The sequence below is a fragment of the Oncorhynchus mykiss genome, chromosome 11, assembly GCF_057628025.1.
Source record: "Oncorhynchus mykiss isolate SJ-2025 chromosome 11, ASM5762802v1, whole genome shotgun sequence".
Lineage (NCBI taxonomy): Eukaryota > Metazoa > Chordata > Actinopteri > Salmoniformes > Salmonidae > Oncorhynchus > Oncorhynchus mykiss.
This window is the reverse complement of record NC_143032.1, coordinates 32,762,473-32,787,515: the sequence shown is the minus strand read 5'-3', so window position 1 is coordinate 32,787,515 and position 25,043 is coordinate 32,762,473. Positions and strand designations below refer to the sequence as shown.

The 25,043-nt window shown below is 44.3% G+C and overlaps 1 protein-coding gene across 4 annotated transcripts in view; it reads right to left on the bottom strand.

Annotated features, from left to right (window-relative positions):
- LOC110535580 (phenylalanyl-tRNA synthetase 2, mitochondrial) overlaps nt 1-25,043 on the bottom strand; it is a 116,954-nt gene that overhangs the window by 58,675 nt on the left and 33,236 nt on the right. For all 4 annotated transcript variants that reach the window (XM_090189874.1, XM_021620658.3, XM_090189875.1 and 1 more), the window contains one exon: nt 24,771-24,902. In XM_090189874.1, coding sequence (XP_090046000.1) covers nt 24,771-24,902 — 132 coding nt within the window. The remainder of the gene's footprint in view (nt 1-24,770; nt 24,903-25,043) is intronic.

Here is a 25,043-nt window from a genome sequence, read left to right as displayed (position 1 = left end):
AGGTACAATTTTGGACAGGAAACTGTATCATCTAGTGCATCACCTTAATGGAATGTCAATAAATCAATAACAAGTTGTTTTGATGTCGACTCTTCTCGGACAACCCCGGGATGAAAAGTCAATGCATTAGACTGCTTTAAGATGCGTCCTGCATTATTTTTGTCAACCCATCCACTGGAGGACAAATATCTTTAGTTTTTCTTTACAGCTTTTCTGCTACATATAAATAGACACACACACATATACATTTTACATACATGGTACTTTCATATAAAGCAGTCACATAACAATAATACCAAACACAAGCTCTTTAATCCCGCCCCTCAGCCACTCTCAGCCCGTGTCCCACCTTTCACCATAGACCACCCTCGTTTGGCTTCCATGTGCCATATATTTTTCAAAGAACGTGCTGCGACGTTGTACCTATTTTTCTTACCTTTTAAAAAAATCGTATCGTATCCACAGACTGTGAGCTAAAAAGGTGAAAACCTTTCCGAGGAGTATTATTATATTATTTATTGACTGACTATGGCTTTCCAAATCACCCAGATGCATCCTGTATTGATGAACTCGCTACAAGGCTAACGGAACATGCTTCCATACTTTTTTCGGGCTGAGGCTCTGTACATCTTACAAACCAAACAGACTAAGCCTTTCATGTGTGAGGATGGGAAGCCGCCTTAAACACGGATTAATTAACATCACAGGCCAACTTAAGCAGCGAACCAACTGTTTTCCCAAAAAATAAAAATCAGCAAAGACTAGATGATGTATTTTGTATTTACTCATCTTATATTGTTCAGGATATTTACATTAGAAACATCCTTTAAAAAAATGCAATGGTGCCCTGGGTGAGGATAATCCATTACAGCATTCAGATATGCATAAAAAAAACGAAATGTGGTTGTAACACGACCACAGACCCTTCGCCTCAATCACGTTCAGTAGAGCTAACATTCTGTGATTCTCAAACAGAGAATCTGAACTCGTCCAATAGGAATGCTCATATTGTGTATCGTCCTTCATCTAAATATCTCGGCAACCAGTTAGGCTAAATGACCGCAATAGGTTTTTTGACCTGCAATCACATTTCCACAATCGTGTCAATGGTAGAGGGCAGCAGCTGTCTTGTGAGTGACAGGGGAAGACTCTAGTTCAGCAGTGAAATCTGTCGCAGGACAGGGCAGGATAGGGGTGTTAGCTTTACTCTGGTTGTAATAATTATTTGCTTGGTGACCCTCGTGACCCGTAGATAGATGAAGGGGGTGCAAACGGCAAAGCTCCTCGTTTCTACTCCGATCTCGTACTTTTCCCTCGACTGCGGCGGGATTCTGCTTTATATGGTAATGAGCGAGGGGGAGCATGGCGGGTCGACGCTGACTGAGAAACACACGACTAAATCGTAACTTCATAAGGAGGAATCAAATCAGCCTCTCTCCCTTCCTCCCTCATATACAAAGTGAAGGCATTTACATGTCATGAGAATCACAGTCATGGTTAAAAAAATATATATATTTTTTGTCTCTTTGTGACTGATTTCTACCTCAATCTCGTAGCTACTCCCGTTCGCACACAGTACATATGTAGTCCTGTATTGCTGCAGTGCAATGTACAGGTGTTTAAAAATAATCATTGTGCTCACTGATCCGGGAGTGATAAAAGATAAAAGAGGGCATGCAAAAATCCTGACAGCCGCTTGTGTGTGTGGCAGAGTTGAGCTGGCAGTCTTTGGCAGGGAGCGCTAACATTACCACGGTTGCCAAGGATGTCCACAAAAGGATGGCACGATGACATAGAGCACTCAGCTATGACCTCAGCTGAAATACAGGGGGAACAGAGCTGGAGGGGAGCGGGGTGTGTCTTACGAGGCCCAGCCCTCACCCCCCTCACACACCGTACCACAGTCTGCTGTGACACCATCCCCTTTCTCTTAGCCAGTCACAGCGGGTGAGAGGGGTTGTGCTTGTGGTGACGAGAGTGTGGTGTCTGACAGTACACCCACCTTGTGGTGACATCAGTAGCTGCTGTGGCATCACCGCCTCCTCTCCTTTCATCCATTAATTTCTCCATCCTTTAAAAAAATTAAAAAAATATGTGCCACATCGTCTCTCCCCCCCAAAAAAAACATCACGCCTCTCCAATCTCTCGTCCGCTGTTCTCTCCAATTCTCGTCCCTCGCTCACATTGCTTTAACTCTTCTCCTTTCCTTCCCTGCTGTTCTGCCTCTACATAAATGTTTTTCTTTCTCTAGTTCAATTTCCTCCATCACTTCTTTTGTCTCTCTTCATTCATTTTCAAATGTTTCGTCTCTCACTGAAGCCCAATTTACCCACAACCTCTTCTTCCTCTAGCCTAAATCCCACTGGCTGTCAGCCAAATCCAAGTTTCTTGTTAAGTAACGATATTAACATTACAACGTTAATATCATGTTGTTACATAGTGTTTGGAAACTAGATTATAATTGCATAATGGAGGTGAGTGGTTTCTGTAATTACCCAAGTTGAATATTAGGGATTGTCCCTTAACAGCGACAACTACCACCTCCAATTCAATGTAATTCCAAACCTACAGTATCTGGGTTACTTTGACAAGAGAGTACAGAGACCAAGTGAAAATGTATTCATTTAATAAATAATTGGCTTATAGATAACATCATTGGTCAACAAACCTGATGTACAGGGACAAACAGATCATATTAAACAGTGTTGTTGGAGCAAGACACATGCTGGTCACGCATAATACCATGATTCACCTACCAGGATATTACACATCTATTTAAGAGAGACCTATCCCAAGAAAGCACTGAATAAGGAAAGGGAATGCCTTCAACTGAAATGTGTCTTCCGCATTTCACCCAACCCCTCTGAATCGGAGTGTAGCTGTCAGATTAAAAAAGCATGTTCAGGAGGTACCTGTGGCAGTTATGGCATGACCATCCTCAACTCTACCCATAGGACAGTAGGAGATATGGGAAGTGTGTATGTGGGTCTCGCAGTCAATCTTCTCACACACACACAAACTTACCCCCCTACTGGGTGCGTTTATCCTTGTTTTCTATTCCTCTGGAGAGAAGCAGCACCAGCTTTCCTACCATGGATCCATATGTGCATGGCAGCAGAAATGTCAGTTATGGATTAATGCCCCATGTTTTGCCATGTGACATTTTACCTGCAGATTTCAAGGGAGAAGTCGGATTGGGTGATCTAAATGCACTCTTCTAAATTCTGCCCGATAGTGGTGATTACATCTTTCATAATCCCGACTCATTAATGACTCACTGCTGGCTTGGAAAACAGCTAATTTAATACAAATTACCATACAAAGTAAAAAACACAACACAGCATGATCAAGAAAGACATACTGGGCCTCCTGAGTGGCGCAGTGGTCTAAGGCACTGCATCACAGTGCTAGCTGTGCCACTAGAGATCCTGGTTCGAGTCCAGGCTCTGTCACAGCCGGCCGGGAGACCCATGGGGCGGCACACAATTGGCCCAGCGATGTCCGGGTTAGGGGAGGGTTTGGCCGGCAGGGATTTTCTTGTCCCATCGCGCACTAGCGACTCCTGTGGCAGGCCGGGCGCAGCGCACGCTGACACGGTCACCAGGTGTATCCTCCAACACATTAGTGCGGCTGGCTTCTGGTTTAAGCGGGCATTGTGTCAAGAAGCAGTGCGGCTTGGCTGGGTTGTGTTTCAGAGGACGCACGGCTCTCGACCTTCGCCTCTCCCGAGTCCGTACAGGAGTCACTGCCTCTCACTCACGCAGCGATGGGACAAGACTGTAACTACCAATTTGATACCACGAAATTGGGGAGTAAAAAGTGGCAAAAAAAAGAACAAAAAGTAAGACATACCACATTAATGTAGTAGACATGGATACATTTACAATGGCGTGCTGATTTTATTATGTTAAAGCTGCAATATGTAACTTTTTTGACAACCCGACCAAATTCGCATAGAAATTCACAGCGGTTAAGATGTGTGGCGGGGTGCGTAATTGGCGGCAGAGAAGACAGGCGCAGGAGCAGAACTGGGTGATAACCGGATATTTATTAAGCAAAACAAGATAAATAGGCACAAAAATAACCCGCTATGCGGGTGGAACGTGCACAAGCACTACAATAAACAATCCCACACAAAGACATGGGGGGAGCAGAGGGTTAAACACACAACCAGTAATTGAGGGAATTGAAACCAGGTGTTAGGAAAAACAAGACAATACACATGGAAAATGAAAAGTGGATTGATGATGGCTAGAGGACCGGCGACGCCGACCGCCGCCCGAACAAGGTGAGGACCCGACTTCGGAGGAAGTCGTGACAAGATGGTACAATATTTCTCGAAACGAACTAACTATCAGAAGTTTAGCAGCCAGGAAATGGCAGAGCATTTTCTGCATAGTGCATCTTTAAGAGACTACTCTTACAGAAAAACACAACACATTTCATGTGGTAATATGCCAAGCGTTGGCTTGAGTGGTGTAACGCTCGCCACCATTGGACTATGGAGCGGTGGAAACGCATTCTCTGGAGAGATGAATCACGCTTCACCATCTGGCAGTCCGACGGACCAATATGGGTTTGTAGGATGACAGGAGAACACTACATGCACCAATGCATAGTGCCAACTGTAAAGTTTGGTGGAGGAGAAATAATGGTCTGGGACTATTTTTCATGGTTTGGGATAGGCCCCTTAGTTCCAGTAAAGGGAAATCTTAACGCTACAGAATACAATGACATTCGAGATGATTCTGTGCCTACAACTTGGCGGCAGTTTGGGGAAGGCCCTTTTCTATTCCAGCATGACAATGCTCTCATTCATAAAGTGAGGTCCATACAGAAATGGTTTGTTGAGATCTGTGTGGAAGAACTTGACTGGCCTGCAGCCCTGACCTCAACGCCATCGAATACCTTTGGGATGATTTGGAACGCAGACTGCGAGCCAGTTCTAATCTCCCAACATCAATGCCCAACCTCACTAATGCTCGCTATTCAAAATCTTTCCCAGAAGAGTGGAGGCTATTATAGTAGCAAAGGGGAAACCGACCCCATATTAATGGCATGATTTTGGAATGAGACATTCTATGAGCACGTGTCCACATACTTTTGATCATGTAGTGTATGTGCAGTACATATTTTTCCTCTCTCTCCCCCTCACTCCATTGGGCCTGGCCCTGTAACCTCAATGGATTACCCTGGGCAGGCCTGAGCCAGCCTTCTTTCACTGTGCAACTCGTCAATGTGCATCTTGCTAGCTGTCTCTCAAATGGCTAGGGACTGAAGCTCATTGGCTGGAACTCAAATTGCTAGGGGGATGGCCCATGTGGGCCAAGCTTGTAGTACTCAAAATGGCCCCACATAGCTTCCAGAAAACAGTCACTTTCAAACTAGGGATTTTGTGGTTGAGGTAAGATATTTATTCTGCAGGTATGAACAACACATTGACAAACAAGCCCAAAAAAGGAGATTTTAAAAAATACTTACGCAGTGGCCAAAATTCCAGGCAGTCTCTTGTAAGGAAAATACCACTCAAAAAATATATATTTTGGTATTAGTTTCATTAGTCCTCTGTTGATACAGTCCCACAATCTTTAGCATGGGCTCCTGAGTGGCGCAGTGGTGTAAGGCACTGCATCTCAGTGCTAGAGGCGTCACTACAGACTCGATTCAAAGCTGTATCACAACCGGCCGTGACTGGGAGTCCCATAGGGCTGCACACAAGAGTACAGGCCTCGGTGTAATGCACATTCCTTCAACGATAAATGCAAATCCGACCATCACCCCTGGTGAAACAAAACCGCGACTCGTCAGTGAAGAGCACTTTCTGCCAGTCCTGTCTGGTCCAGCGACGGTGGGTTTGTGCCCATAGGCGACATTGTTGACGGTGATGTCTGGTGAGGACCTGCCTTACAACAGGCTTACAAGCCCTCAGTCCAGTCTCTCTTAGCCTATTGCGGACAGTCTGAACACTGATGGAGGGATTGTGCATTCCTAGTGTAACTCGGGCAGTTGATGTTGCCATATTGTACCTCGTCCCGCAGGTGTGATGTTCAGATCTACCGATCCCGTGCAGGTATTGTTACACGTGGTCTGCCACTGCGAGGACGATCAGCTGTCCGTCCCGTCTCCCTTAGGCGTCTCACAGTATGGACATTGCAATTTATTGCCCTGGCCACGGCTGTAGTCCTCATGCCTTCTTGCAGCATGCCTAAGGCACGTTCACGCAGATGAGCAGGGACCCTGGGCATCTTTCTTTTGGTGTTTCTCAGTAGAAAGGCCTCTTTAGTGTTTTAAGGTTTCATAACTGTGACCTTAATTGCCTACCGTCTGTTAGTTGTTAGTGGCTTAACGACCGTTCCACTGGTGCATGTTCATTAATTGTTTATGGTTCATTGAACAAGCATGGAAAAAAGTGTTTAAAACCTTTACAATGAAGATCTGTGAAGTTATTTGGATTTTTATGAATTATCTTTGAAAGACTGTCCTGAAAAAGGGACGTTTCTTTTTTGGCTGAGTTTATGAGCTAATTTTGTCTGAAGTCAGAGGACTTTGACTCCAAAGTTTCCTTTAGACAATGAAAGAGAATATTCTATATTCATTATTCATGATGGGGAAAACGACAAGGCTTAACCTCCTTTAAACTCCGAATCAAGACTAAGCTGTGTCTAGTTCCAGTTTAGGAAACTTCCTCTCTTCACTCCCCTGCCATTGGAATCAAATTATTTTCAAATGCCTTTCCACGCTCCACATCTGTCATGCCCTGAGCTTATTATTCTTTGTTTTCTTTATTATTTTGGTTAGGTCAGGGTGTGACATGGGTGATGTATGTGTTTTTGACCCTGTCTAGGTGTTATGTATGTCTATGGTTGCCTAGATTGGTTCTCAATTAGAGGCAGCTGTTTATCGTTGTCTCTAATTGGGAACCATATTTAGGCAGCCATATTCCTTGGGTATTTCGTGGGTTATTGTCTATGGTTAGTTGCCTGTGTCTGCACGTGTTTTTATATAGAGTCACGTTTGTTTTGTTGTTTTGTATAGTTTGTTTAGTGTTTCTTCGTTAATAAATAGAAGAATGTATTCACATCACGCTGCGCCATGGTCTCCTCCATTCAACGAACGTGACAATATCAGATTTGTGGGTGTTTTCGCAAAGATTTTTTTCTTCCAGTCATCCAAATGAAAAAACAAAACAGCAAAACAAACAAGTGAACCAGAAGATTTGTCACAGGTCAAGACATCACTGACCACATTCGAGCCTTTGCAAATACGGTGGTGCAACTCCTATTTATTACTATCCACCCAAATGACAAATTCCCATATTCTTTCCATACTTTGTAACTCTATGGACAGACTGCAATCCACCTTTCGGTAGGTTAAATAAACCCACTGTCACTAGCCGCTAACTTCCGCATTTACGAACTATCCCTTCATTCACTCAGTGAAATTAGCGTGTCGGGTTATTAATTAATCCATTACGTCTCAATTAGCTTAACATGGCTGATCAGGGATGACTGTTAGGTCCCCCCAGGCTGCAGCTGCCAGGGGACGCAGGGCCCATGCTCTCACAGTGACATGTTCATCAACACTCCCTCACTACTCCATATCAGGAAGTCAATTCACAAACAGATTCGTATGGAGCAACAACAACAATTCCTCTATGAACAGAACACAGTTATTAACTTAGTCTGTCTGGTCTGTTTGACATGTAATTTTGTCATCTTTGTATATCTGAGATTGTAGAGTGCATCTACTCAGGATATTGATCCAGTATGTGGATTCTGGATAGCGCAGAGAAAAATGTTTTTGTCATGTTCCCTTACTTGTATGCAGAAGTGAGAAAAGGGTGATATCAGTATTTTCTAATCAGCACACTATTTACAACTGGGAAACTAGGCAAGCCCGGCTCATTATTCAACACAAAGCTACAGTTAAGGATGTGCGAGGAAAAAGAGCAGTCGCTGAACACACCGAGAACAGAAATATTGATGAGCGTTAAAACTCCCTTTCTGTTGGGGTGCTGTGAGAGGTAGCCACGTCATATCCACACCCTCACCTTACAAAGGTTCAATGCAGCCAATTTTTATCTCGATATCAAATCAATTCTGGGTAACAATTAAGTACCGTACTGAGATTGTTTAAACAAAATTAAACAAAAAATAGGTTCTGGGCTGTTTGGGAGTAGGGAGGGGGAAAACTGTAAACTAGCTGTTTTTTGGAACTCTTTCATATTGGTCTATAAACGAATTAACTCACACAACAGGCTGAAATGTCAGGCGGTCTATTCAAACGTCTCTCACACTAAAAAGGGCATTATCCTAATTTTCACAATTTCACAGCATTACTCCAACCACACTGCCTGCCCTCCAGGACACCTACAGCACCTGGTGTTACAGCACCTGGTGTCACAAGAAGGTCCAGAAAATCATCAAGGACCTTAGCCATCCGAGCCACTGCCTGTTCACCCTGATACCATCTAGAAGGCGGAGACAGTACTGGTGCATCAAAACTGGGACCGAGAGATAGAAGCTGTTTTCCCATCTCCAGGCCAGAAGACTGTTAAAGTCACCACTAGCCAGCTATCACCTGGTACTCTACCCTACACCTTAGAGACAGCTGCCCTACGTACATCCTCATTGAACACTGGTCACTTTAATAATGTTTACATTTGGTTTTACCCACTTCATATGTATATACTGTATTTTAGTCATGGCTCATCCTATATAACTACTGCTGTACACACCTTTCCTATTCACACTTACTTATTTTGGGGTATGTGTGTATTGTTTTGTATTGTTAGGTATTACTGCAAAAATGTGTACGTGTCCAGTAACTTTTGATTCAATTTCATTCCTAGTGTGGACATATATGTATATAAAACACATAAAAATCACATTTTTGACTGCACCGGATCTTTAAGTCATGTAGTCAGCCTGGAATGCAACAGTTGGCTTGTAAGTGCAAACAGCTGACCCTCATGAACTCATTAAGGGTGTGGCTAGCAGCTCAATCAGCCACCATTCCATTATCAGCTGCTATTTCCCTCACTCAGAGGAGAGGACTGGAGGCAGTGAGCAGGTAGCTGACACAAAAGGCTCTGCACTAGAAACCTAGCCTAGCTTGGTCTGTGGCAGCACTTCCCCAGATGCTGCCACAACGTCTAGACCCCGAATCTTGTATTTTGTCTTGTATTCGCATTGGTGTAAAAAAATAAGCTGTTTCCTCTACAATCAGTATGTATTACGATACCTACTTGAACTGAACCCCTCCCCCCTAGATTTGGCATAATATCTAGCACTGACTTAAGAGTATCCGTATATCACTTTGATGGAGATGAAGAATCTTAGGATGCAACTTGCCAAACATTGTGAATTAATATACAATTTAAATTCAGGAAGTCTAATACGAGAATGGAAAAATCCCCATTACTTCAATGGGTCTTTAACATGTGACCCAATGCTGATATTGACCCAATGCTGACATGTGACCCAATGCTGATATTAAATGATTATTTAGGCATTCAATAATATTTCCTTTTGGAGTTTATCCCTAGTGGAACAATTGAATAACCCCTTAACCGAACCCTCTCTCTAGCTAGAAGAACACTTGTGATAGTCATCCTGTAAAGTTGTTGTGAGATTATCTTGCCTCGTCCAATCCTCTCCTCCGTGTCACAATATCGATCCCCTTTATCTTTTCTCACTGAACCCTCACAAACGAATCACTCTACATGTTTATGTCTACCTTCTTCCCGGTCTCCCAGAGAGAGAGAGAGAAAGAGGGTAATTAACAGATTGTTAATTGAATTAGGAATTTTCATTCCACATCTTGGTTTTTGCTGATTTATAAATCTGAAGCTCGGGGGTCAACTTGTTTCTGCACATTTGCATGCGACTTAAATTCATGCCAACCATAAACAAGTCTTGTTTATTTGATCATAACAAACACTGCTCCTCTGTTACTGCATCAAGTAAATGTTGAAGGGACATTACAACCACTGCTACATAGACAAATAATGAATGGTAGTAATGACTAATGACCAATAGTACTGATCTGAATACTTCCTGCCCCATTCTGATCACCACAACACCAAGAGGGACATATATTTCCGGAATAGTCTGAGATGAGCCAGTGGAAAGGGGGGGGGGGGGCGACTAGTGTGTAAATAAACTATCTAAAGTTCCTTACTCTCCTTGACTTTATACTATCATCTGTGCTGCTGCTGATGTGAAAGAACTGAGAAAGGTATAAAATACAGTCAGAGTCTCTACATCAATTGTGTTTGAGCTTTTGGTGGGACAGGATTGGAGGGCAAGAGGGGACTTGTTATTAGGGCTCCTATGTGAATAACTCTACATATATGAGATGTTTACTCCACAAATGCCCTTTCGAAGCTCCCTTATGGGCCAAATTTTCCTCTGGGCGCAAAGTAACACATGGCTTGGTGGATATTGTTTTAGCTTGATGGGATTTGATAACCAGCTCAGCCTCAATATATTTAGCACGATTCAAATACTACCCAGCTGGCCCAATTTGGCACATGAAGTCTTGACTACGTAATTTCCTGGTTGTGTACAGGTTTTTATGGTTGAAAAGACAATTTCTTTTGGACAATTTTAAGTCATTTTGGAAGTTTTTCAGGTTGCTAAAAAGATAAAAACATTAAACAGCCCATATACAACCTGACCATGATGTCAGAAAATATGTCATAATGGCGGCATTGTAATCAGTTTGAACTGTGCCCAGCGGGCCATCGCTGTATCATTGAATTCTCACTCTATATCATCTCTCTCTCTTTGCCCTCACCTGGGCTTCCGGCAAAATGTCTAAGGCCATGTCCCTTCCAGTTGCTGCTGCAGACTTGGTGGAACAACACATTTCCCTGCAGAAAAGGCTTTTTACAAATCCCCTAAAATGGATTAACACAGTGCCAGCTCTTGTCCCATATCCCCCCTCATTAACGAAAGCCTGGACAAAGGAACAAGCTGCGACGGGCCCGTAGCCGAAGTGAGTAAGGGAAAAGTGTAGTTGCTGTGGCGTCGTCGCTCCTCCGTTCCTCCTCCTCCCCCTTGTATTTGTTCGCCACCCGTGTTATAATTTGCATCCTTGTCTCTCACACTCCCACATGGCTTCCAAGCCCACCGCATCGTGGGGAAAACAAATTAGCATTCATAAACCGATCAATTAATAATGCCATGACAACCACAACACCAGCGTTTTGGCGGACAACAGGCATGCGAGGCCCCCGCACATCTCTTACTCCAGCTTGGTAAAACCACAATGCACAACTGCTGTGTACTCGTTAATATAATTGCTGCACTCATGGATGCATTTGCATGTCTTCATTATGTTGCGTTCCTATCTCGTAGCAAACAAACAGTGTTAGTGAAACACACTAACACAGTTTAACTTAGACACACACACAGACACATCTCCTTCACAGTTCGAAGCAGGCTATATGTCTGAATGACTGTCAGATGATACGACACGTTACCATGCAGCAGCACACTGTGCCTTATCAGTGTCTTCTCTTTCTATAGATTCTACCCCTCCCTCCCCCATCTCTCCACATAACAAGCAGTCTTTCCCTGGCTCACCAGTTTCAAAACACAAGTATTTGTTTGCTGAGCAGAGCCTCGTGACTGACACAATTTTTTACAAACAACTTTCTACAAGCCGAGAGCTTGTCTCCTTTCCCAGAGTGCTTTGTTCCCTGTCTGTCGATTCCCTCTGGGATGGACAAGGCCCCATGCTCGTGAGGGGTGCCAGACGCCATCGTTCCTTCAAATGAGCCTCACATCACAAATCTTACTCCATTGAATGCCGAGTCAGCGAAGGACACACACACACACACACACACACACACACACACACACACACACACACACACACACACACACACACACACACACACACACACACCTCTCTCTTAAAAAACCCTCTCTCTCTCAGACACACACAGACAAAGCAGACAGACAATTTAATGAATGCGTCGTTGACTAACAACAAGTAGGGCAAACTGTGGCAACACGTTTTGAAACTGAAAAATAAAATCAGCGTTTATCAATGGAATAGCTCAGGTACCAGTTTTACTTGGTTCCAAAACGTTCTCTCCCGGTTCATGCCTATATCCCTGGCAACCACGTTTGGTCTTCTCAGTCAAAAGGGCTAAACAAATGGATGACCCATTTGCGACCAAACTTCCTGAATGATGCCTTGAGATGTTGCTTCAATACAACATAATTGTGCTATTTTGTGAAGTGCACCAACCCTCCTGCAGCAAAGCACACCCACAACATGATGCTGCCACGCCTGTGCTTCACGGTTGGGATGGTGTTCTTTGGCTTGCAAGCCTCCCCCTTTTTCCTCCAAACATAACGAAGCTAGCCCGGCCAGGGCTCCTGTGCTACCACCGAAGCCCACTCCTGGGCTACAATATCCGGACCCCTTCCACTGCCGGTACGGGGCATGGAACCCCGCCGATCCTCTGCAACTGGAATACCGACATAATCTGCCTGAGGATTCCAACAGGCCCCTCAGGCGGGCAGGCTGAAGGCCCATTCTGCTAACCTGCTAGCTACCAAGAGATACTTGGAACCATACTAATTCCACGACTGGTCTATCGACGTCACCGCACGAAGAGGCAAAAACAGACTTACCCCCATCGCAACGTCCCCTAAAGGCTAACTTGCTAGCCCCGGTCTGCTAACTGCTAGCTTGCCTTGCTCCGGTCAGCTAACTGCTAGCCCCTGCTAACTGCTTGCTTGCTGACCTGGTCTGCTAACTGTTAGCTTGCCAACCCTGGTCAGCTAACTGCTAGCTTGTTTAGCCCCGGCCTACTAACTGTTAGCATCGGCCTGCTAACTGTCTGAATCGCCGTGTCCCCAGTCAGCCCAACCACTCACTGGACCCATATGTTCACTTGGCTACGCATGCCTCTCTCTAATATCAATATGCCTCGTCCATTACTGTCCTGGTTAGTGATTACTGTCTTATTTCACTGTAGCGCCTCTAGCCCTGCTCACTATGTTAGCCCTGCTCACTATGTTAGCCCTGCTCACTATGTTAGCCCTGCTCACTATGTTAGCCCTGCTCAGTATGTTGATCCCTGTATGGGGATCGCAGCCATAAGAGGTTATTAATTAACAAACCATGTTGTCCCACCTCCTACATATGCGATGACATCACCTGGTTTAAACGTCTCCAGAGACTATATCTCTCTCATCATTACTCAATGCCTAGGTTTACCTCCAATGTACTCACTGTACACTATGCCTTGAATCTATACTTTCGTGCCCAGAAACCTGCTCCTTTTACTCTCTGTTCCGAACGTGCTAGACGGCCAGTTTGTATAGCATTTAGCCGTTCTCTTATGCTACTTATCCTCTGTTCCTCTGGTGATGCAGAGGTTAATCCAGGTCCTGCAGTGCCTAGCTCCACTCCCACTCCCCAGGTGCTCTCATTTGTTGACTTCTGTAACCGTAAAAGCCTTGGTTTCATGCATGTTAACATTAGAAGCCTACTCCCTACGTTTGTTTTACTCACTGCTTTAGCACACTCTGCCAACCCGGATGTCTTAGCCATGTCTGAATCCTGGCTAAGGAAAACCACCAAAAACCCTGAAATCTCCATCGCTAACTATAACATTTTCCGCCAAGATAGAACTGCCAAAGGGGGCGGTGTTACAATCTACTGCAAAGATAGCATGCAGAGTTGTTCTGTATTACTATCCAAGTCTGTACACAAACAATTCAAACTTGTACTTCTAAAAATGCATGTTTCCAGAATCAAGTCTCTCACTGTTGCCGCTTGCTATAGACCTTCCTCTACCCCCAGCTGTGCCCTCGATACCATATGTGAATTGATTGCCCCCCACCTATCTTCTGAGCTCGTGCTACTAGGTGACATAAACTGGGACATGCGTAACACCCCGGCCATCCCACAATCCAAGCTTGATGCCCTCAATCTCACACAAATTATCAATGAACCTATCAGGTGCACCCTCATAGACGTCATCCTAACTAACTCGCCCTCCAAATACACCTCTGCTGTTTTAAATCAACATCTCAGCGATCACTGCCTCATTGTCTGCATCCGTAAATGGGTCTGCGACCAAACGACCACCCCTTATCACTGTCAAACGCTCCCTAAAACACTTCTGCGAGCAGGCATTTCTAATTGACCTGACCGGGGTATCCTGGAATGACATCGACCTCATCCCGTCAGTAGATGATGCCTGGCTATTCTTTAAAAGTGCCTTCCTCACCATCTTAAATAAGCATGCCCCATTCAAAAAAATTAGAACTAGGAATATATATAGTCCTTGGTTCACTCCAGACCTGTCTGCCCTTGAACAGAACATAAACATCCTGTGGCATTCTGTATTAGCATCTAATAGCCCCCTTGATAAGCAACGTTTCAGGGAAGTTAGGAACAAATATACACAGGCAATTAGGAAAGCTAAGGCTAGCTATTTCAAACAGAAATTTACATCCTGTAGTACTAACTAACTAACTAAAGTTCTGGGACACTTTAAAGTCCATGGAGAATAAGAGCACCTCCTCCCAGCTGCCCACTGCTCTGATGCTAGGAAACACTGTCACCACCGATAAATCCACTATAATTGAGAATTTCAATAAGCATTTCTCTACGGCTGGCCATGCTTTCCACCTGGCTACCCCTATCCCGATCACCTGCCCGGCACTCCCACAGCAACCCGCCAAAGCCCACACCATTTCCCCTTTACCCAAATCCAGATAGCCGATGTTCTGAAAGAGCTGCAAAATCTGGACCCATACAAATCAGCCGGGCTAGACAATCTGGCTAGACAATCTGGACCGTGTGCAGCCGTATTCATCGACCTGGCCAAGGCTTTTGACTCTGTCAATCACCACATTCTTATTGGCAGACTCGACAGCCTTGGTTTCTCAAATGATTGCCTTGCCTGGTTTACCAACTACTTCTCTGATAGAGTTCAGTGTCAAATCCGAGGGCCTGTTGTCCGGACCTCTGGCAGTCTCTATGGGGGTGCCACAGGGTTCAAACCTCGAGCCGACTCTCTTGTCTGTATACATCAATGATGTTGCTCTTGCTGCTGGTGAGTCTCTGGTACACCTCTACGCAGATGACACCATTATGTATACTTCTGTCCCTTCTTTGGACACTGTGTTCACTAACCTCCAGACGAGCTTCAATGCCATACAACTCTCCTTCCGTGGCCTCCAACTGCTCTTAAACGCAAGTAAAACTAAATGCATGCTATTCAACCGATCACACCCGCACCTGCTCGCCCATCCAGCATCACTACTCTGGACGGCTCGGACTTAGAATACGTGGACAACTACAAATACCTAGGTGTCTTGTTAGACTGTAGACTCACATTAAGCATCTCCAATCCAAAATTAAATCTAGAATTGGCTTCCTATATCGAAACAAAGCATCCTTCACTCATGCTGCCAAACATACCCTCGTAAAACTGACCATCCTACCGATCCTCGACTTCGGTGATGTCATCTATAAAATAGCCTCCAACACTCAACTCAACAAACTGGATGCAGTCTATCACAGTGCCATCCGTTTTGTCACCAAAGCCCCATACACTACCCACCATTGTGACCTGTACGCTCTCGCTGGTTGGCGCTCGCTTCATACTCGTCGCCACACCCACTGGCTATAGGTCATCTACAAGTCTCTGCTAGGTAAAGCCCCACCTTATCTCAGCTCACTGGTCACCATAGCAGCACCCACTCGCAGCACGCGCTCCAGCAGGAATAGGTCACTGGTCACCCCCAAAGCCAATTTCTCATTTAGTCGTCTTTCCTTCCAGTTCCCTGCTGCCAATGACTGGAGCGAACTCTAAAAATCTCTGAAGCTGGAGACTTATATCTCCCTCACTAGCTTTAAGCACCAGCTGTCAGAGCAGCTCACAGATCACTGCACCTGTACATAGCCCATCTGTAAACAGCCCATCTATCTACCTACCTCATCCCCAAACTGTATTTATTTCTTTATCTTGCTCCTTTGCACCCCAGTATCTCTACTTGCACATTCATCTTTTGCACATCTACCATTCCAGTGTTTAATTGCTATATTGTAATTACTTCACCACCATGGCCTATTTATTGCCTTAACTCCCTTATCTTACCTCATTTGCACTCACTGTATATAGACTTTTTGTTTTCTTTTGTTCTACTGTATTATTGACTATGTTTTGTTTATTCCATGTGTAACTCTGTGTTGTTGTATGTATCGAATTGCTATGCTTAATCTTGGTTAGGTCACAGTTGCAAATGAGAACTTGTTCTCAACTAGCCTACCTGGTTAAATAAAGGTGAAATAAAAATTAAAAATAAAAATTGTACAGCATTGAGTGAACGCCTTACAATATTCTTATGGCTGTAATGAATTATTCACCACAAAAGGCCTGTACATTTTGTTGTGTTAGGCTTTGAACAACATCCACAATGATCACGTTTCCCACTCAGTTTCAACCTGTTGTTGAACTTCGTTCTTCAAATTGATCAATCACAGTAAGGTGAGTTTTAAAAGCAAAATGTTTTAACGACAAGTGTTTGATGTGTTTTCGATTGTATTGATGTCAGAGGGACAATAGAGCCCTGAGTACCAGGCCATTAGCGACCTGATGGTATTTAGCGAGTTGGGTACTACCAATGCATGTGCACAAGAGGACATTTCCGTGCGTCACCGCAACAGCGCCATGCCTGGAAACTACAACCATACCCCGTTCAAAGGATCTTAAATCTTTTGTCTTGCCCATTCACCCTCTGAATGACACAGACACAATCCATGTCTCAATTGTCTCAAGGCTTAAAAATCCTTCTTTAACAAGTGACATCAATAAGTGATCATAGACTATCCAGGTGAAAGCTAAGTCATGGAAAGAGCAGGTGTTCATAATGTTTTGTACACTCAGTGTATGACGTATTCGCAAAGGTGACCTAAGGCACTGCATCAATCCAGTGTGTTAATTAGGCCACACTGACTCTCCACTTTGCCCTCTCAATGACATCCTCTCGCCCTCTCTCGGTCCCTCTTCCTCTCCGTTTGTCTGGGTCTTTTTGGCCCATGCGAAGGCAAGCTGGCTCAAATGGAACGCTGCACAAACTACTGTTTTTTTGCAGGCCCTGCAGACTCAGGGGATAGGGAGTGGTAGCTGGCGTGTGTGTGTGCATGGACCAGCTGTCTCCACCCTCTGTCCCACTAGTGATTGCCTGCAGTGGGACCACTGGGACTGGGGCTAGAGGAGGGGAAGGTGAGGGGAGGGGGAGGGCCACCTGCCAATTGCTTTGGGGTGAGGGGCCAGAGAGTAGGAGGAGTTACCACCTTAACAAAACATGAGGGGTCACAGCATTAACTGGTTTCTCTCTCTATCCCCCTTTATCTCTCTCACTTAGTCTATAGCTATTCTGGTTTGTATACTGCAGTCTCTCTCTTTGTCTCTAGATAGAGATACTGATCCCTGCTTTTACCAAGATATCAATTGTTTTGATCAATCCTTCCTTCCTTTTCTCAATCTCCATCTTTTCCTAATCACACATCAGCAGCGTTTTCTTTCCCTATCCCTTTTTTCCCTGGGTCCTTTTCCTACGAGGGGAACTGGCATTAATAATCAAAGAAAAGAAAGGCGTCAGTCAGAGGCCAGGGGGGCGTGGGGTTTAGGGACTGATTAAAATCTTCAACTCGTAAAATAAATAGAAAAAAAAGGCCAGATCTGACAGAAGGTGGTGTAATGAGAATGTAGACATCGAGAGGGGACGGGTCAGAATTGGCACATGATTTATTCAGTGTATAAGGGGAAGGGAGGTGGATTAAGACTTTAGGTGCCACCTGAACCAATGCCCCTCCCCCCACCAGCCTATCCACACGCCCCACGCCTCTCTGCTGTCCCTTGGGAGCTTGTGGCCCTCTGGCACAGGGACTTGAAGGGACGCTAATTGTCAGCCGAACACAATTTTAAATCACATTGGTGGGGTCTACTGTGCCCTCCGGTGCGTGACTAAACTGAGGCGGGGGGGTTCGGGTTAGGGGGGTGACACGTGCCGTCATTAACACCGGGTCCCATATGCGATGGTCAGGTTCTGGGGAGGCCCCTCAGTAGCGCCTCCTCTCCATCACACACACCCTTGCCCACCCTTCAGCTCCCTGTGGAATCAAAGCGTGCCAAGGGATTACACACCGGCGCTCTAATGAATATCTAAGTGGGACCGCCAGCACTAATGGAGACTGGAGACCTCCTCTCCCCCGCATCACTTCCTTCACCCCTCCATCCTCCTTTGATCTGTCCCTTAACCCCAAGCCTGTGGCACACCCCGTCCATGCTCAGAATATGGCTGGTCATGCTTTAAACCCCCCCCCCCCCGGCAACCTGGCTGCTGGTCCCGTCTGGAGAGAGAACCCCACACATTTAATACTCTCTCTTTCCCTCAACCTCTCTACCATCTTTTTCTTATTGTCTCATTGTTCCTAAGGGAAAGGGTGCATGTATGCGTTTGTATGAGTTAGTGAGGGTGGGTGGGTGTGTGTGTGTGTGTGTGTATGTGGGGGGGAATGAATGAAGAGTTGCCTTGGTAACGGAAGGCACACTGATCTGCCGCAGTGGAGAAATGGGGGGGGGGGGGGGGGGGGGGAGAGAGACAGAGTTGAGAGAGTAAGAATAAGCATGAGCGGGGAGCTAGTCTGTGAGAGTGTGGGTGTGTGTGTATCTGTGTGTGTTAGAGTGGGAAGGAGAGAGAGAGTGGCAGGGTGTGGTTAACAAAGTCCCTGCAGTGAAGAGTGAGAGGGAAATGTGGAAATAAAATACAAGTGTGTTTCTGTGTGTGCATATGTGGGCACATGTGGTTTTGTGTGTAGTTTGACAAAGTCATTGAAGAACAACCCTCTCCCGCGGATTAATGTCAAGAGCATTGCAGCAAAGCAATGTTCTTGACAGGGCAGCGGGACACTTCCATTGATATGCAATCAACCCCCACTCCAGTGTGAACTGGTCCCATTAAAGTGACACACACACACACAGGTGTGTAGTGTAGCAACATCATACGTCACCCCAGTTTTGCATGCCTATTTATTTCCCCAGTGTTAGTGCCTGCAGGTAAGAAGGACAAGGGTTACAGAGCCATAAAACAATCTCAATTATAGTCCTTGCAACAGATCATAGTCTCCGCCTGGCAACAGCCACATGAACGGTGTTGACAGTAGCACCATCAATGGTCAACGCACAAAGGGTCTCAAGGTACAGTATCAACTGGTCAGCCAACTGGGTCGTGTTCCAAAGCCACAAAATGGAAGAAAACGTTCCAGAACAGAGAGAAATGAGGACGTACTTGGCTTGGGGACGTACTTACCGTCAACACCGTTGAAACTATTTCTTTGATGTTTTTCTTATACATTTTGATATTTGTAGATACTGATGTAAATATTTGCAGTCAACTTGTGCAATACGTCAGGAGATGAAGCAGATCGCATCCTTCATTTCACCTGTCACATTATGAAGCTCACCACAGATCCCCAGAACAGTTGAGCTGGTCACGTGTTTGTTTGTAAAAAAGCGGGAGCAGGTGAGTCTAAAAAAAGCAGGTGAGTCTAACTGTGAATTGACAGGAGTCACGTTTTTTTTTTCCTTCAATAGAGTGATCAGGGACTTGCAACTATAGTTTTGCTTCACATAAAATACTGTACATTAGTGCAATATTCGGCTGAAAATAGCTTCATTGTCATCAGATGACAACAGAAGTGTTTGCGTGTGCACTACAGTAGGGTGGCTTTCACACTATTGTGCCAACCCGAACAGTCTTTTGACGCCTTCTGTATATTTCACTGAAGTAAAAGCGTAAGACTACTGATTCAGTGATTCCGTACTATTCCCTCTTCTCGAATGGCTTCTCGAATGGCTTCAGTAAATGTCTAGGGGTGGATGGCTGGCTGGGAGCTATTGCTGCAGCGTGAGGGGGACATTCCAGGTCCTCTCCCCTGGAACGAGCCTTTGTTTGGGCCACTGAACCAGCTCCCCTCCCCTGGGGCCCAACAGAGTGTCTTCCTGCCTCACACTCCCCAAATGGGACACTCCCACCACTCCCAAGCTCACCTCTGGCTCTGCCCCCTGTTGCACAACACTGCCATCTGCTGGTGGAGGCAGGAAGTGTGACTGCACTGCAGAATGGCAAAGGACGGAGGAGAAAGGTTTGACCCCAACGACCTTAGCCACAACAGCAAAGGGCCCTCGGTTGGGGGAGAGAGCAAACACTAGAGCTAAACTGGAGTCATGTTGTTTTGGCGTCCATTTAATGTATTATTGATTTCTAGATAAGTGGGATATTTATTGAGGCGCATCAGCACACATATTTGTTCAAGGGCAAAACAGCAAGAGCTATCTCTTAAGTATACAATTCTGTAAAGAGTACCGTCTGTTGTTCGCTTGTGTGTACCCTCCGTATGTATTTAGACAGTGAAGCTAAAATGTTACATTTGGCTCTATACTCCAGTATTTTGAATATTTTACCTTTTAGAAATAGATCTAGTCCCCTCATTTGAACATGTCATAATGTTTCACTAATAGGGTTTTAAAGCAGTCAAAAGTGTAGTATTTGGTCCCATACTCCGAGCACACAATGACTACATGAAGCTTGTGACTACACACTTGTTGGATGCATTTGCAATTTGTTTTGGTTGTGTTTTGTGTCGTTTTTTTGCCCAATAGGAACTGAATGGTGAATAATGACTGCAGTACTTTTCTTTCAAAGTGTGTAGATAAGATGTTTGTGAACACTTCTAAATTCATCCTGATAATGCATTGCTAAAGACAAATCATGAATTAATTATGAATAATGATGATTGAAAAAGTTGCAAAAGCTGAACCCCCCCCAAAAACATGCTAACCTCTCACCATTACCAATGATGGGGAGGATAGCACACATATATATATATATATATATATATATATATATACACACACACACACACACACAGTACCAGTCAAAAGGTTGGACACGCCTACTCATTCAAGGGTTTTTATGAATTTTGTAAAATTTTCTACATTGTAGAATAATAGTGAAGACATCAAAATGATGAAATAACACATATATCGTAACCAAAAAGAAAGTGTTAAATCAAAATATATTTTGTATTTGAGATTCTTCAAATAGCCACCCTACGCCTTGACAGCTCTGCACACTCGTGGAATTCTCTCAACCAGCTTCAAATGGAATGCTTTTCCAACAGTCTTGAAAGAGTTCCCACATATGGTGAGCCCTTGTTGGCTGCATCTCCTTCACTCAGCGGTGCAACTCATCCCAAACCATCTCAATTGGGTTGAGGTCATCTGATGCAGCACTCCATCACTCGCTTTTTTGGTGAAATAGCCTTTACACAGCCTGGAGGTGTGTTGGGTCATTGTCCTGTTGAAAAACAAATGATAGTCCTACTAAGCGCAAACCAGATGGGATGGCATATCGCTGTAGAATGCTGTGGTAGCCACGCTGGTTAAGTGTGCCTTGCAAAGCCGCGGAGCCAGATCGATTACCAGGACGTGTACTCAAAGCATGCGCGGACCAACTGTCAAGTGTCTTCACAGACATTTTCAACCTGTCTTCAACATTTTCAACTGAGTCTGTAATACCTACATGTTTCAAGCAGACCACCATAGTCCCTGTGCCCAAGGATGCGAAGGTAACCTGCCTAAATAATTACTGCCCCATAGCACTTATGCCGGTAGCCATTAACTTTTTTTTCACACTCCACACTGCCCATTCCCACCTGGACAAAAGGAATACCTATGTGAGAATGCTGTTCATTGACTACAGCTCAGCGTTCAACACCATAGTGCCCACGAAGTTCATCACTAAGCAAAGGACCCTGGGACTTAACACCTCCCTCTGCAATTGGATCCTGGACTTCCTGATGGGCCGGCCCCAGGTGGTAAGGGTAGGCAATAGAGGTCGACCGATTAATTAGGGCCGATTTCAAGTTTTCATAACAATCGGAAATCGGTATTTTTGGGCGCCGAGTTTGTAAAAAAAATAAAAATAAAAAAAACTTTATTTAACTAGGCAAGTCAGTTAATAACACATTCTTATTTTCAATGACGGCCTAGGAACGGTGGGTTAACTGCCTTGTTCAGGGGCAGAATGACAGATTTTCACCTTGTAAGCTCGGGGACCCAATCTTGCAAACTTACTAGTCCAACGCTATAAACCACCTGCCTCTCGTTGCACTCCACAAGGAGTTACGCGAATGCAGTAGAAGCCAAGGTAAGTTGCATTAAACTTATAAAAAACAATCAATCAATCGTAATCACTAGTTATAACTACACATGGTTGATGATATTACTAGTTTATCTAGCGTGTCCTGCGTTGCATATAATCGATGCAACGCTGGGGGATGATTTAACAAAAGCGCATTTGTGAAAAAAAAGCACAATCGATAGACGACAGTACCTAACCATAAACACCAATGCCTTTCTTAAAATCAATACACAGAGGTATATATTTTTAAACCTGCATATTTAGCTAAAAGAAATCAAGGTTAGCAGACAATATTAACCAGGTGAAATTGTGTCACTTTTCTTGGATTCATTGCATGCAGAGTCAGGGTATATGCAACAGTTTGGGCATCCTGGCTCATTGCGAACTCATTTGCCAGAATTTTACGTAATTATGACATAACATTGAAGGTTGTGCAATGTAACAAGAATATTTAGACTTAGGGATGCCACCTGTTAGATAACATAGCGAACGGTTCCGTATTTCACTGAAATAATAAACGTTTTGTTTTCGAAATGATAGTTTCCGGATTCGACCATATTAAAACCTGTTGGTGCTAGGGGGCAGTTCCCGTTTTAACAGGATATTTTGTCAGGAAAAGATGCTAGAATATGCATATAATTGACAGATTTCGATAGAAAACACTAACGTTTCCAAAACTGTAAAGATATTGTCTGTGAGTATAACAGAACTGATGTTGCAGGCGAAAGCCTGAGAAAAATCCAATCCGGTAGTGCCCCAGGTTTTGAAAGCGCTGCGTTCCAATGACTCCCTATTTGGCTGTGAATGTACCATCAACGAGCTTACGCTTTCTACGTATTCCCCAAGGTGTCTACAGCATTGTGATGTAGTTTTACGCATTTCTGTTGAAGAATACCCGTAGGCGGCCACATTGCGTAAGTGGTCACATGGTGGCTCCGAGAGAGATTACTCCAATCGGTCCTAGAGAAAAGCGAATTGTCCCGACGGATATATTATCGAATAGATATTAGAAAAACACATTGAGGATGGATTCTAAACAACGTTTGCCATGTTTCTGTTGATATTATGGAGCTAATTTGGAATATTTTTTGGCGTTGTGGTGACCGCAATTTCCGGGCGATTTCTCAGCCAAACGCGAAGAACAAACAGAGCTGTTTCGCCTACAAAAATAATATTTTGGGAAAAATGAACTTTGGCTATCTACCTGGGAGTCTCATGAGTGAAAACATCCAAAGTTCATCAAAGGTAAAGAATTTAATTTGATTGCTTTTCTGATTTCTGTGACAAAGTTGCCTGCTGCTAGCAAGGCATAATGCTATGCTAGGCTATGATAAACTTACACAAATGCTTGTGCGTTGGCTGTAAAGCATATTTTGAAAATCTGAGATGACAGGGTGATTAACAAAAGGCTAAGCTGTGTTCCAATATATTTCACTTGTGATTTTCATGAATAGTTATGCTAATTCGTGTCAGGCAATGATTACGCTCCCGGATCCGGGTTTGAGAGTCACAAGAAGTGTGACCAAAGGCTCGTATTTCTGTGTGTTATAACTAAGTCTATGATTTGATAGAGCAGTCTGACTAAGCGATGGTAGGCAGCAGCAGGTTCGTAAGCATTCATTCAAACGGCACATTTGTGTGTTTTGCCAGCAGCTCTTCGCAAGCGCAGCGCTGTTTATGACAAGCCTATCAGCCTAATGGCTGGTGTTTCCAATGTGAAATGGCTAGCTAGTTAGCGTGGTCCGTGCTAATAGCGTTTCAAACGTCACTCGCACTGAGACTTGGAGTAGTTATTGCCCTTGCCCTGCAAGAAGAAGGACGGAAATTAAACAAATTAACTTTTGACAAGGCACACCTGTTCAGACCTGTTAATTGAAATGCATTCCAGGTGACTACCTCATCAAGCTGGTTGAGATAACGTCATCAGGGCTACTTTGAAGAATCTACAATATATTTTGGTTTGTTGAACACTTTTTTGGTTACTACATGGTTCCATATGTGTTATTTCATTGTTTTGATGTCTTCACTATTATTCTACAATGTAGAAAATAGTAAAAAATAAAGAAAATGAGCAGGTATCAAAACTTTGACTAGTACTGTATGTAAATAAGGTATTTCTGTTTCTTATTTTCAATACATTTGCAAAAATGTCTAAAAACGTGTCTTCGCTTTGTCATTATGGTGTATTGGTGTAGATCGGTGAGGGAAAAATAACTATTTAATCCATTTTAGAATAAGGCTGTAACGTAACAAAATGTGGAAAAAGGGAAGGGGCCTGAATACTTTCCGATTGCACTGTATTTGTATGTGTGAGTGTATGCAAGCATACGTTTGTATTTGCCCAAGTGTGTATGTCTATGAAAGTGCATTTTCTTGTGAAAGCATGTTTGTGTTCATGTATACAGTAAGTGCATGTGTGTTTGGAAGAGTGAATGAGGGTGTGTCTGTGTTCATGCGTTCGTGTGTGAGTGTTTACGTGTGTGTGTGTGTGTGTGTGTGTCTCTCAACAGATGTGCTTACCAGAGTGCACCAGCTCCTGCTCCATTACTCCACAGCCCAACACCTCCAGCCAGTCCTCCTGGAAACGCACCTCCATCTCAAAGGAGGGATGGGTAAAGGGGAAGTAACACTCCACCCAGCGGATCTCCAGCTCTGGCACAGAGAAGAGAGGATAATATGAAGGTAGATGGAGGAGAAGAAAGGACAGGTTGAGACAAAAAGGCGAGGGACTGATCCCAAAAGTATAAAAAAAAACGTCCTTTCTTTCTAGAGACCACTGGCCTTAAAGGACTA